Below are 16,088 nucleotides of genomic sequence, written 5' to 3' on the forward strand. Positions count from 1 at the left end.
TTAAAGTATAAATACGTCCTATATAGTACATAATACCTTTTGTTTCGTTTCATTTTTTTTTGTTTTCAATAAAATTTTGCTTTCCGTTATATATTTTTTTTGTTCTACATCTAGCACATCTCTGTGGAGAGGACCTGCGTATTGAAACCTACACCAATCCGAGTGAGCCTTTTTAGTGTTTATTTTTTTCAATCAATCTCCTCGGCGGGCTGTCCGCTCGGCTTTCGGAGGTGGTGGAAACTAAAAGTGCTAATATTCGAAGGGGGAATTGCTACCTAATTAGTAAAATATAGTTTTTATACAACAGTCTGGCCGAACTAGCGCCGGAAAGCATCTCGAGTGATAGAGGTTTTTCTTCTCGCAACTATTGCCGAAAATATTGCATTCATTTTTTCTAACGATTAGTAGCGCATCGGCAATCAAGTAATTATTCAACGATTTTGGTTCGAAGCTCTAGTGGTTTTTAGTGCAAATTGGTTAGTGGAAGATTGATCTTTCATCGATTTACTTTTGTCGGAATTCTTTTATTCTTTCCTCTGAGTTTTGCATCGGAAGCGAACAGGATCGATCAAATTGTGGGGGCATTTATCGGTTTGTCGGGAGGAAAAAATCCGCGGACCCGTTCGCTTTTGATACGTTTTTGGCTGTGTATGTGTGCGTGTGTTCTGTGGCGTGTAAACGATGGTATGGTTGTTGTTTGTTTCTAGTGGCAAAATAATAAATTGGAAAATGAGATTTATACCGAAAACATGCGATAATTTAAATTAAACCCGACCTTTAATTTATGAATTGGAGGAAAATACGAGGTAATCAGATTTTTTACCTACTTACGAACCGCTATCCGGAGAGTGTGCTCATGTTAATTATTAAAAATGTATATTCATGAATATTGCATACTGGCACGCCTCTCTCTCTCTCTGTCCGACGCACCTGCCATTTTCCGCCAGCCATCATCCGGCGTGTGCGTTCGAATGTGCTGCCGCGCTGATTGGAGGTGGCTTTCCGCTCCTGTTCTTTCTGATCACTTCAATCATTATATTTAATTTTTATCGAAACGAAATTAAATTCAACCCATTTTAATGCATTTTTGTTCACAACTAAATGGTTTCAATTATCACTAAAATCGAACGGAACGGACTATTTATGTATTCCAATATGTAAACACGCAAGTTGACAAGTAATAAAAAAATCGCCTACTAAGTATCAAAATGGTAATAGGAAAATGATTTAAAAAAAAAAAGGTTTAGTTATAGTTTTAACGCGCCAACTGCAATCGTTTTTCACTCGTAAAAGTTAAACACCTTGATGTTGAATAATTAAATGATTAGCACTAGTTGCCGATTTTTTTTTTCAATTAATTAATGACTCGTAAAGCTGGTAAACATTTATCGTCACCGAGGGATGAGTTGTTTTTGTTTTTTTTTCGTGTAGCGTACTGTCTAATAGTGTGTGTGTATGATTTTTGTTGTTTCGTGTATGTGAGCTTTACGTGTGCATTCCAATTATAACTAGTAAGTTGACAAATTCGCGTTTCAACACTTGCTCGTAATTAAATTTACTTTTTACACCTATAGAATCAGGGATCACAATTACGTTGTATGTGCATAAACTTTACTTATGTTGTTGTTCGTTTCGCATTTTCAAAGAATTCAATAGTAGGATTATGTTCCTTCAAAGTCTCTCGTCATCTCTTGATTGTTCCATGCATTAAGAGCATTTTTAAGGGCCTTGTCGTTTCAACATGCCACATTTTGTTTTCGCATACTACGATGCCTGCATCCATCTTGGATTTATACTGCTGCATTGTCCTAGTTTTGTTTTGTGTTCGTTTGCTTGAGTGCTATAACAATTTATTGAGTTTCTTAAATTCGTACTTTTTCCGCTAGCTTGTTGCAATTCGTATCATTCTTAGATGTGATGAAAGTATTCACTATAAAAATCGGAGAGAATTGTTAAGGCGAAGTTAGTTTGGTTTGCTGATTGGCAACTCTACACATTAAACGCTACAAAATATACATTCGAACCGAAAATGGAACGCAAAACAAATTCTATCGAACGCAACACATTCACGAATCGGCTGAACTAATCAGAAATGTCAAAAGAAAGTTATCTCTAGAAAATCATAGTTGATACAATAATCAAAACGATGCAAAATAGTTATACGCACGGCTATTTACTACAATATACACGGATGTCAGAACACAAAAGATGATGGTGTGATGAAGTTGGCTAGTGCAGGATTGGTTGTGATTTTTTGTTTGGTTCTAAAAAGAAGCAGTTGGTTTGTACCCGAGATTTTTCCGCTGCAAAAATAGATGAATTTCCCGGAAGTTTGGCCGGCTGTTTTCGTTGCGCTGCCAGCATTCGCACATTAGGTCGTAGATTTCGCGTGGACAACCGACCGGAATCGGTAGCAGGATCTGTAAAGGAGAGAATGAAATTTTTAGTAAAAATTAAATAAGTAGGGAAGTCATCTATGGCCGGACACGAAGATTTCAAAGCTTGATAAAAATATTTGGAAAGCATGGAACAATAGTAAATTGCAAGATTTTGTGGTGTCCCAATTATGATGCCTTTGTTTCAAAAGGTAAACAAATGAGAACTGTCAAACGGTTCAACCATTAAAACAAGGAGAATCGAGTGAATTTCATACAAGCGGAGTTGCAAATGTTTTTAATGAATAAAAGATGCAATACTTCTGAACACCGGCCGGACACCTTGGACCTCCCGTTACGTGCTTTGCGTCCCGTTTACCGGTACAGATCATGCACTTGGGAGGCTCCGCGCAGTCCCTTGCTTTATGGCCAGCACTGCCACATCTCCTGCACAACTGGCTCCTATCTGGTCCCTTGCATGGTTCCGCGCTTTATGTCCGTGCTCGAAGCACGCTCAGTGGGCATACCGACCACCCCACTTTTAGACTAGCAGTTTTCAGGGCTTTGTTTCCGTCAGTCAGCGGAAGTCGTATGGTGGCTACCTGGGTTCCGGCCGGACCCTTGCGTAGGCGAACCGTCTCGGTTGCCACCACCACTCCACTTTGCTCTTTGAGAGCTTGTACGACCTCGCGCACTTCGGTGATCTCGTCCAGGTTCTTAAGCTGGAGAGTCACTTCTGGTGTGAGAGCACGTACCTGCACTCCGTCTCCGAGCACTCCTTCCGCTATGGACTTGTATGCGGAACTCTTCTTGGTGGCGTCCTTCTTTAACTCGAGGATCACATCGGCCGTGCGTGAGCGTCGGATGCTCCGCACGTGCGCGCCCAGATCCTTGAGTAGGGCGTCTCCTCTCATGGCCTTCAGAACCTTCGAGTATTCCGGCCCGTCGATTCTTCGCTCGCTTCCTTGCCGGTTTAGGTGGAGCAGTTTTTACTGGAGCCTCCTCCGCCTTTTCTCTTGGCCTTAACCTCGGTCCACGGGCCACCCGTCTTGGAGCTTCCCGCTGGTTCATCGGTTAGCTCTGCCAACCCGCTAGCCTGAGGGCTTTTACCGATCAGGCGTTTTTTCGGTCCACCAGGAGTGCTATCCCCCGGGGACTGTCTCAGACGCTTGGCGGACGCCTTACCGCTGCCGGTAGCGCTTTCCGTGGTCTCCTGGGCCGCGTTGCGACACTCCGTCAACGGGCAAGCGTCCGTCTTTCCCCCCCCACCATTCATCCCTCGGCATGGGTCGCATGGCACCTTGGATTAGGGGTTTATCCATACATGTTTTTACTTTTAGCCATGGATAACAGCTGTTAAAACCATCCTCCCTTGGGGGCTTTGGACCCTTTGCTCAGGTACTCAGTATTTTCAGGTTCATCGAACATGCTTCTACCGAGATCCGTCATTTGCAGACGGAGAGTTTGCACTCAGCCTTCGCATGAGTGCCCCCTTCTCTGTCCGCATACGACCCTAGTTTCCACCGGTTGTCCGATTTCCACTAAGGAACGTATCCCGGATGGTACCACGAGAAGGTAGAGATAGGAGTTGCTAAATAACAGCTTGTGGAACTTCTTGGTAGTTCTGGAGCGTATTATTCAACCATTTACCATCCCCAAGGGTAACGTAGTACATCACTCGCTACAGGGGCACTTTGATCTGCCGCGGCAGTTTGCCCGAACAACCGTTCTTGTGCATCATCCGCCATAGCTATTTGCACTCAACTGTATCGTATGCTGCTCTAAAATCCACGAAAATGTGATGCGTGAGCACGTTGTGCTCTCGACATTGCTGGAGGATTTGTCGGAGTGTGAAAATTTGATCCGTAGTAGCACGAGCCTTCATAAAGCTTGACTTATACTGCCCTATGAAATGCCTTACCACTTCCTACTTTCGCATGAAACTTCTTGATGAAGGCGGCAACTTGCGGTAGGCTCTTCGTACTGTATATTTCCCTGTTTATCAGAAGCCCCGAAGGAAGAAACAGTAGCTTGGGCATTTTTTTCTCGTTGATCGTTCGCTACAGAAGGACCTTCTTTGGGAACCGGGTGTGAGAGATATATTTTACCTCATCGCTTACCGCCTTGGTAGGGACTCCAAGTAGCCGTTCTGTTAGTCTTTGCCGTCCAGCGTCAAACAGGCCTCGTTATCCATTGGATCCACCTGGTGGTGAATCCAATGGATAACGGTAATCGGTAATCGCATGAAAAATCACTAAAATCAGTCCATATTTGTAATGCACACGGTAGGTTGCGTTGAACATCGTAAAGCCGCGGTAATTACAGCAATCAAGTCGATAAAGGTCAAACCACACATCCGAAATCTCCTCCGTAACCTCAACGTCCTGGGAATTAGAAACAAAAGTGGTTCTGTTTGCCCACTCCACGACTTCCAGACAAGAGGTTAGATCTCTGACAGCCCCCTTCTGGGATGCTACACCTTGCCGTGACAAGAGCTCTTACTATTTAATTGGTCAATATCTATTTCATTGAGAATATCACTATCATAACCGCCGATGTTGCTGAGGACAAAATATTGTTCTATATTTGTTCAAATATGTAGATGGTCAGGTCAGGAGTCCACTATTAGCAGAATTTACGGACTACAGGTAACTTTCGCTCGCTGGGCTATCTTTATGTTTCCGGGAGGATTTCAACAAAAACAATTAATGCATCCCTCAAATAACTTTCGACTTTGACAGCTTAGCTCAAATAATGAAAGTCTTTTAGTAAGTGATCCAAGAATTTAGTGCAAATAGCGTAAGCTCACTGAATTTTTGTTCGAAATGCAAGCATTGGATCTAGCCGAAACGTGGTTTCAACAAGACGGTCTTGCTTGCCAAACAGTACGTTCCGACTTGATCATGTGATTTGGAGATACCATCCGAAATACCCGAAAAATTGAATTCTTCGCCACTATTTGCTGGTAAAACTTGTCCGTGTCTCGTGCTAAAAAATAACTTTTGTTTTCATAGTACTTCAATTTACATTACAAATATACAAAATCTCAAGCTCTGCTTCGATCCCATAAGCATTTTTCGAGATGCAAATTATTTTGGAAGGCACACCTGCTTTTCAAAATTTCAATTTAGTTTACGCCCAATTGAAATTAGGATTCGATTCGAAATAGCGAATCAATTGAATCTAACTGCAAAGCACATCAATCGATAGCTCAGCAGTTTTGCTGAACTTTTTGTTCAACCAATTATCATTCTTTTATATTTATCCGACAACAGATGAATATAGACTCCCTGTCGAGTTCTGTTATATTTCCGGCTGCATGCGATGTCCTGTTTTCTCTTAGAAACTGGTGAACAAAAACCACAACGGACCGGAAGAATAGAAACCCCGGTGTTTTACTGCCTCGGGGCGGGCAGCGCGGCGGCTATCAAGCACTAAAGACTAAAAGATGACACGTTTTGACGTTAGGACGAGATGAACACGGACAGAGCGTTTCTCTCGCCTGTGCAGCTAATCCCGTTGGGAATTGTGGCGTATTATCGGATTTCGAAATTGATTGAATCCACAACCTGTGATGACGGTCCGGTGGTCATATGATGGGTAAACATTTGCGGGAACAGATTTGGTAAGCCAGTACCTGTCCCATTCGCATTCGAATACACATTAGGGGCTATACTTTGATCTCCCTAATGACCGGAGGAGAATGGGAATGCTTTTAGAACGGTAAACTATTGCTGTCGTTGTTGTATCCTGGTTTTGTGACGTCCATGTGGTTTTGTTGGTTGCGAGTTATTAGCATCCGGGGAGCCCCTAAAAGCATTTTGTCGGTCAGTTCACAGTGATGCCGGAGAGTACTGTTGCAGGAGTAAGAATTCTCGGAATAAAAATGGATGTTTACCCTGTTGGATTTCATGATCCGTTAGACGTGGGTAAATGTATTATTTTGCGAGAAAATAGATTGCATCAACGGAATAGTAATATGAATCACAAGCTTGAAAGTGAGCTGCACACGTGACGCAACCGGATTGTCAATAAGACTGAACTGAAATTGTAAGACGATGACTTATCTCGCGTATTGCGAACGGATATCTATGCGCGTTCGGATACGATTCAGTACCAGTACCTTAGCCTAGCCCGGAGATGGGAGATACAAATATTGCGCGCAATGTATGCATTAGAAATTGATCCCTTTCATTTGAATCAAAACACGTTCGCAGCGCGAAGTGGAAGAAATAAAACCTATATTGACAAAGCTGATACCACTATGCCAGTCGGGGCATTGAGATAAATTCTGGTCGAACACAAGATATATGTAGTTCGAGGAAGACACTCTGGGTGCTGGGAGTGGGACAGACTAGACTGTCTTTATCGAACCAGTTTAGTTCGTTGAGTACGACAATTTGGCAGAAATCTGAAAATTAATTTCTTAATTTGTCCTTCGTTAAAACTTTGCACTTGATGATAAAGTTATTACTATTGGTCCACAAAGATTCTTCCTTTCTATTGGTAAGAAGCAGGCTCTTGAAATTGGCTACAAATACGTGAAAAGCCGATAGCAATTCCGGCTAAGTTATATCTGTGAAAAGGAAGAAATTCAATTTACTTCCTAATTTTCCTCGAAAACCTTTCCGGTAAACGCCAAAAGCGGAGATGGGTTAACGGCGGTAGCAGAAGTGTATCAAATTCAAATTGAATTTATTTCTCGTAATCGCGGGAAGCCTACCTCTACCTGCTGGAAAATGAATGTGGTAAAAGAGAGGGTAGAGCTCCGCGTTCTGTTTATTACATTTCACAAATCGAATCGCTGTGGCAGTATATCGACAGGACAGGTAGAGAAAAATGTACTCAATTGTATTAACTCTTTCGCTGATCCTTTTATTCACATTATAAGGAATTTGTGTAGAAGATTGTGTGGAGTTGTACTACATGGAAACTTGTGCTCTACCTCGATATTTATCAATAGTAGGAAAACGACTAGTGAAAAATATTTTTGAAAATATAATCCTGACGTACCGGGTAGCACTTTGTGAAAACGAAAATAGAAATGTAATATTTGAATGAAAGATTTCAAATGCTAATAGCTACTATAATATTGGACGAAACATAACTGTTAATATGTCGTTGGATAGAAAAAATGTCCAGCAATTTTATGGTAACATAATTTTTACAATCTTTAATACGCTTAATAATGAAAATGTATGTAATGTTTCAAGGTAAAATTTCCCCATACATTTTCTTTGTGATTGTCTTGCTTCACAGGCAGGGACGACAGTTAAACACACCATCTGTTTAGTGTGGTTTCCTTTACAAAACATAAAGCAACAAAAACCCCTGTCCCAACAGGTCGAAGATATATTACGACGTTTAAACTTATACCAATTCTGTTCTTGGAAAGTACGCCAGAGTGTAAAACCACCCCTTTTCTTCAATCGATTTCATCGTTTGAACATTTAACCTAGTCCAATTTGATGTCCTGAAAGTGAAACGTCATAGAAAAGTGAGCGGTCATCCTTTCCTTTTGCCTGATTTGCCATATACAGTAAGATTTCGAATTTGGCAAAAAATGCGTGTCGCTTATGTTGCCAAAATCGAAACCGTGCCAAAATCGAGACCTTTTTTGATGTGAAAAAATCTAATGTAAATGCTTCAGAAATTGACTAAATATCATTAATCAACGATTGCAACTATTTTATGTTTAAAAAGTCCGCCAAGAGCTATCCGTCCGTTGCAAATAAGTTATTGACACCCTGCGGTAAGACGTAGTCCTACGGCAATAATAATATTATTGTTCGAAACCACATAACTTTTTTTCATGAACATACTAAGGGCATCATTTTTTCGTCATTTAAAGGATGTATGCAGAAACTGGTTGATATTTAACCATATTGTTGGATGTGAAATACCTTGTGTTGCCAAAAACGAATACTTTTGTTGCCAAAATCGAGGCATGCCAAAATCGAAATCAAACTGTATTATCATATACGTCACCCTTTCGTACAACCCTTGGGGCTGTAATTTTTTTTCTGTTTTAATTCACAAACTTAACCCCTCTAAGGTCTACATCATTTTTAGCACCGCAAAATTCACTAAAATTGCCATAACTTTTTGACGTAGGACTACGTCTTACGGCAAGTTTTAAGATAGGGTGTCATTCCAAAAAATCGAAAAATGCAAGCGTCACGAAAAATGAAAGGTTTTGAGCGCTAATAGCTCAGCGGTTTTCCGATCGATTTTCAATATTCTTACACCAATCGTTTCTTCTGCTAAGAATCTTCTAAGAACTGCCCCAAATGAAGAAAAGTATGGATTCTTGATGTTGATGTTGAATAAGATAGATTAAAAAACAAAAATAATTCTAAATATTTGTATTTAACTTAAGCTTGCAAAAAATACAAATAAAAAAATACAAATAAATATTTTTGTTTTTAAATCCATCTTTAATCCGTAAAAATTGTGATTTTGGTAAGTAAAACGGTAATTTTTATTTCATACTAGCTGACCCGACAAACTTCGTATTGCCACAAATTAACCTGTGTTGTACATAAATCATGAATCTCGGATGATCTTTGTCACTATCTCGAGTTTTGCAAGCCCCCCCAGTGGGCGGCGCTTCCGACGGCGGGTCACCGGCAACACTCGCGACCGGCTCGTCCTGAATGATCTAGTGTTACTATAGATAGTTTTTGTGGTCTTGTTATTGATTAATGTTTTATGGAAGAGTCTCGAATTTCTCGAGTTGGATTAGTTTTTGAGTTTCGCAAAAATTTCTGTTTTATTTGTATGAGAGTCCATATCCCCCTACCACAGGGGTGAGTGGTCTCTAACTATCATAAAATAAATTCAAGACTCAAAAATCTCCCACATGCTAAATTTGGTTCCATTTGCTTGATTAGTTCTCAAATTATAAGGAAATTTGTATTTCATTTGTATGGGAGCCCACCCTCTTAAAAGGGAAAGGGGTAGTAATACACCACAGAAAAAAAATTCTGCCATCTAAAACTCTCACATACCAAATTTGGTTCCATTTGCTTGATTAGTTCTAAAGTTATGAGCAAATTTGTATTTCGTTTGAATGGGAGCCCCCCCTCCTAAAAAGGTAAGAAGTCTTAATTCATAATGGGAAAAATGGTTGCCTCCAAAAACACCCACATGCCAAATATGGTTCCATTTGCTTGATTAGTTCTCGAATTATGAGGAAATTTGTATTTCATTTGTGTGGAAGCCCCCCCTCTTGAAGTGTGGAAGGATCCTAATTCACCGTAGAAAATATTTTTGCCTCCAAAAGCCTCCACATGCCGAATTTGGTTCTATTTGCTTGATTAGTTCTCGAGTTATGGGGAAATTTGTATTTCATTTGTATTGGAGCCCCCCCTCCTAATGTGGGAAGAGGTCCTAATACATCACAGAAAAAATTCTTGCCTCCAAAAACACCTACACCCCAAATTTGGTTCCATTTGCTGGATTAGTTCTCGAGTTATGAGGAAATTTGTATTTCGTTTGTATAGGACCCCCCCTCCTAAAGTGGAGAGGGTTCCCAATTCATCATTGAAAAAAAATTGTCTCCAAAAACACACATATGCCAAATTTGGTTCAATTCGCTTGATTAGTTCTCGAGTTATGAGGAAATTTGTATTTCATTTGTACAGGAGCCCCTCCTCTTAAAGTGGGGAGGGGTCCTAATTCACCATAGAAAATTTTCTTGCTCTCGAAAACCTTCACATGCCAAATTTGGTTGCATTTGCTTGATTAGTTCTCGAGTTATGAGGAAATTTGTATGGAAGCCCCCCCTCTTAAAGGGGAGAGGAGTTATAATTCCTCTTATAAAGAGGGGAGGGGTCTCAATTCACCATAGAATAAATTCTTGTCACCAAAAAAAACACCCACATGCCAAATTTGGTTCCATTTGCTTGATTAGTTCTCGAGTTATGAGGAAATTGGTATTTCATTTGTACAGGAGACCCCCCTCTTAAAGTGAGGAGGGGTCCTAATTCAACATAGAAAATTTTCTTGCCCTCGAAAACTTTCACATGCCAAATTTGGTTCCATTTGCTTGATTAGTTCTCGAGTTATGAGGAAATTTGTATGGAAACCCCCCCTCTTAAAGGGGAGAGGAGTTATAATTCCCCTTATAAAGAGGGGAGGGGTCTCAATTTACCCTAGAATAAATTCTTGTCACCGAAAACACCCACATGCCAAATTTGGTTCTATTTGCTTGATTAGTTCTCGAGTTATGCAGAAATTTGTGTTTCATTTGTATGGGAGCCCCCCCTCTTAGTGGGGAGAGGGGTCTCTAACCATCACTAAAACCTTTCCTGGCCCCAAAAACCTCTACATGCAAATTTTCACGCCGATTGGTTCACTAGTTTTTGATTCTATAAGGAACACAGGACAGACAGACAGACAGACAGACAGACAGACAGACAGACAGACAGACAGACAGACAGACAGACAGACAGACAGACAGACAGACAGACAGACAGACAGACAGACAGACAGACAGACAGACAGACAGACAGACAGACAGACAGACAGACAGACAGACAGACAGACAGACAGACAGACAGACAGACAGACAGACAGACAGACAGACAGACAGACAGACAGACAGACAGACAGACAGACAGACAGACAGACAGACAGACAGACAGACAGACAGACAGACAGACAGACAGACAGACAGACAGACAGACAGACAGACAGACAGACAGACAGACAGACAGACAGACAGACAGACAGACAGACAGACAGACAGACAGACAGACAGACAGACAGACAGACAGACAGACAGACAGACAGACAGACAGACAGACAGACAGACAGACAGACAGACAGACAGACAGACAGACAGACAGACAGACAGACAGACAGACAGACAGACAGACAGACAGACAGACAGACAGACAGACAGACAGACAGACAGACAGACAGACAGACAGACAGACAGACAGACAGACAGACAGACAGACAGACAGACAGACAGACAGACAGACAGACAGACAGACAGACAGACAGACAGACAGACAGACAGACAGACAGACAGACAGACAGACAGACAGACAGACAGACAGACAGACAGACAGACAGACAGACAGACAGACAGACAGACAGACAGACAGACAGACAGACAGACAGACAGACAGACAGACAGACAGACAGACAGACAGACAGACAGACAGACAGACAGACAGACAGACAGACAGACAGACAGACAGACAGACAGACAGACAGACAGACAGACAGACAGACAGACAGACAGACAGACAGACAGACAGACAGACAGACAGACAGACAGACAGACAGACAGACAGACAGACAGACAGACAGACAGACAGACAGACAGACAGACAGACAGACAGACAGACAGACAGACAGACAGACAGACAGACAGACAGACAGACAGACAGACAGACAGACAGACAGACAGACAGACAGACAGACAGACAGACAGACAGACAGACAGACAGACAGACAGACAGACAGACAGACAGACAGACAGACAGACAGACAGACAGACAGACAGACAGACAGACAGACAGACAGACAGACAGACAGACAGACAGACAGACAGACAGACAGACAGACAGACAGACAGACAGACAGACAGACAGACAGACAGACAGACAGACAGACAGACAGACAGACAGACAGACAGACAGACAGACAGACAGACAGACAGACAGACAGACAGACAGACAGACAGACAGACAGACAGACAGACAGACAGACAGACAGACAGACAGACAGACAGACAGACAGACAGACAGACAGACAGACAGACAGACAGACAGACAGACAGACAGACAGACAGACAGACAGACAGACAGACAGACAGACAGACAGACAGACAGACAGACAGACAGACAGACAGACAGACAGACAGACAGACAGACAGACAGACAGACAGACAGACAGACAGACAGACAGACAGACAGACAGACAGACAGACAGACAGACAGACAGACAGACAGACAGACAGACAGACAGACAGACAGACAGACAGACAGACAGACAGACAGACAGACAGACAGACAGACAGACAGACAGACAGACAGACAGACAGACAGACAGACAGACAGACAGACAGACAGACAGACAGACAGACAGACAGACAGACAGACAGACAGACAGACAGACAGACAGACAGACAGACAGACAGACAGACAGACAGACAGACAGACAGACAGACAGACAGACAGACAGACAGACAGACAGACAGACAGACAGACAGACAGACAGACAGACAGACAGACAGACAGACAGACAGACAGACAGACAGACAGACAGACAGACAGACAGACAGACAGACAGACAGACAGACAGACAGACAGACAGACAGACAGACAGACAGACAGACAGACAGACAGACAGACAGACAGACAGACAGACAGACAGACAGACAGACAGACAGACAGACAGACAGACAGACAGACAGACAGACAGACAGACAGACAGACAGACAGACAGACAGACAGACAGACAGACAGACAGACAGACAGACAGACAGACAGACAGACAGACAGACAGACAGACAGACAGACAGACAGACAGACAGACAGACAGACAGACAGACAGACAGACAGACAGACAGACAGACAGACAGACAGACAGACAGACAGACAGACAGACAGACAGACAGACAGACAGACAGACAGACAGACAGACAGACAGACAGACAGACAGACAGACAGACAGACAGACAGACAGACAGACAGACAGACAGACAGACAGACAGACAGACAGACAGACAGACAGACAGACAGACAGACAGACAGACAGACAGACAGACAGACAGACAGACAGACAGACAGACAGACAGACAGACAGACAGACAGACAGACAGACAGACAGACAGACAGACAGACAGACAGACAGACAGACAGACAGACAGACAGACAGACAGACAGACAGACAGACAGACAGACAGACAGACAGACAGACAGACAGACAGACAGACAGACAGACAGACAGACAGACAGACAGACAGACAGACAGACAGACAGACAGACAGACAGACAGACAGACAGACAGACAGACAGACAGACAGACAGACAGACAGACAGACAGACAGACAGACAGACAGACAGACAGACAGACAGACAGACAGACAGACAGACAGACAGACAGACAGACAGACAGACAGACAGACAGACAGACAGACAGACAGACAGACAGACAGACAGACAGACAGACAGACAGACAGACAGACAGACAGACAGACAGACAGACAGACAGACAGACAGACAGACAGACAGACAGACAGACAGACAGACAGACAGACAGACAGACAGACAGACAGACAGACAGACAGACAGACAGACAGACAGACAGACAGACAGACAGACAGACAGACAGACAGACAGACAGACAGACAGACAGACAGACAGACAGACAGACAGACAGACAGAAATCCTTCTTTATAGGTATAGATAGAAGATTTAATACGGTCTAGCAAAAAAGGGCCGATCTGGACCGATGCGATCTCAATTAATTTCGGCGGCCAATATATTACTAAATATCCATACAAAATTTCATGTGCTGCTTTCGAGCAGTTCTACCGTTATTGACATTTGAAAAGAGCATATTTTTTTAGAAAAACTGTCTGTAGCTTCAGAACCGAAGGAGATAGTGACCTGATTTCTTCAAACAAAATCTGCGTTTTCAATGGATGTGAAGGTACTCAGAAGGCATGATTTGTGAGAAATGAACACGAAAGGAGATATTACGGAAAAACGGATTTTTTAGGTCCACCCCGACCAAAAAACTTTAAATTGCCCAGTCCATCAACCATAAAAGATAGGGCTTTCATTTTTTTAGCAAAGTTACTCAAAATTTAATGTTCTTTAACTTTGCGGAACATTTTATTCAGCTAACTTCAACCATAAAAAAGTTTATATTTTGCACACGCCTACTATGATGGTCACCCTAATGCCATATACAACAAAAAATGCGGAAGTTGAAATAACAAATTTTCTCCGAAGATACTTTATACCTAGGACTAACGGTTTAAGCGTAATTACTTTTGTCCACCTAGATTTGGGTTTCATCCCACGGTGTGCCGTCTATAAAGTGCTGTCCCAAATCATTTTCCGCCGACTATCACCAACTGCGAATAGATTTGTGGGAAATAATCAAGCCGGCTTCGTCGAAGGTCGGTCTACAACGGAACGGATATTTACACTGCTGAGAATCTTCCAAAAGGGCTGTGAATACAGAGTTCCCACGTATCATTTGTTCGTTCACTTCAAAGCCGCATATGATACCATCGACCGGAAAGAGCTATGGAAAATCATGGAAAAGAACATCAAACTGATTAAATCTACGATGGATGGTACACAGTGCTGTGATCGGATTTTGGGTGGATTGTCAAGTTAATTCGAATCACACAGAGGGCTTCGTCAAGGTGATGGTCTTTCATGCCTGCTGTTCAACATAGCGCTACAAGGTGTTATGAACCGAGCGGATATCAACACGCGGGGCACGATACTGAATAAATTTAGTCAATTCGTCTGCTTTGTTATATAAACGTTTCAATTTCAGTGAGATTATATAAATAACAAGTATCTGTAGCCTTTTGACGATATTTCAAAAGGAACAGTCCGCAACTGGAACTCTAAAAACTCGGCATGGGTACAGGTGTACCCGGTTGATCAATTGAGGGTTAAGCAAAGACTCAAACTAATCATACCAGATTGCATTTAAGACAAGTAAAAGTAACGTAGATGCATCTCATCGAGTAACATAGCGTACCTCCAATTCGCTCTCAATTATACGCGAGGCGACGCACGCGGGTTACGGGTAGTATGTAGGCAAAACCAGGTCTCTGATAGGACGTCTTAAGAGGCTTATCGGTAATTAAAAACAGGCCCCTGACAGGACGTCATGCATTCTTAGCAATGGGTTCTATTCTCAGTCACCTTACTGGTCGACTGCTGAACTACTCGATTGTTCAACTGATCGACTAGTCCGCTCGACTGGACTGCTCAACTGAACCGCTCGACTGGACTGTTGGACTCGACTGCTCGACTCAACCACTCGATTGGACAGATCGACTTGACTTCTTGACTCAACTGCTCGATTCAAAACTGCTTGAATGAACCCCTCGATCCAACTGCTCGATTTACTACTTGACCCGACTACTCGATTAGACTGCTTGATTTCACTGCCCGACTTAACTGGTCGAATTAACCATTCGACTTGACTGCTCGATAAGACTGCTTGACTAAACTGTTCGATTCGACTAGATTGCTCGATTCAACTACTCGATCAGACTGCTTGACTGCATGAGTAGACTTAACTGTTCAATTCGACTATTATTATCGGCTGCTTGACCCGACTGCTCGATTCAACTACTCGACTAAACTGCTCGATTTAATCTCTCGACTTGACAGCTCAACTCAACTGCTCGACTCAACTGGTTGACTCGGCTGCTTGATTTGACTGCTCGACTTGCATGCTCGATGCTCGTGGCGATATCAACATACCTCGGCAGAAAATGGACGGTTCAGAGCCATTCACACAAAAAGGCCATTTTGCCCAGCTATAGAGTGAACACAGTGGCAAAAACTTTAAAAGATATTTGCAATGGCCTAAATTAGGAATTTCAGTTTGAGTTATTAAAGATCGGCTTTAATGAACGTTTCAAAACAGTTTTTTTTTAACTGATATTCAAAATTTAGAGAACTGCAACTTTTTGATAAGGAAAATAGACAACTA

General features: G+C 42.5%; 1 protein-coding gene across 1 annotated transcript in view; it reads right to left on the minus strand.

Annotated features, from left to right (window-relative positions):
* Positions 1-1,134: 1,134 nt before the first annotated feature.
* The window catches only part of LOC128744517 (discoidin domain-containing receptor tyrosine kinase B), a 672,699-nt gene continuing 657,745 nt past the window's right edge, over positions 1,135-16,088 (minus strand). Inside the window, exon 17 of the mRNA XM_053841578.1 lies at positions 1,135-2,420. Coding sequence (XP_053697553.1) covers positions 2,265-2,420 — 156 coding nt within the window. The 3' untranslated portion in view covers positions 1,135-2,264. The remainder of the gene's footprint in view (positions 2,421-16,088) is intronic.

Source organism: Sabethes cyaneus, chromosome 3 (genome assembly GCF_943734655.1).
Source record: "Sabethes cyaneus chromosome 3, idSabCyanKW18_F2, whole genome shotgun sequence".
Classification (NCBI taxonomy): domain Eukaryota; kingdom Metazoa; phylum Arthropoda; class Insecta; order Diptera; family Culicidae; genus Sabethes; species Sabethes cyaneus.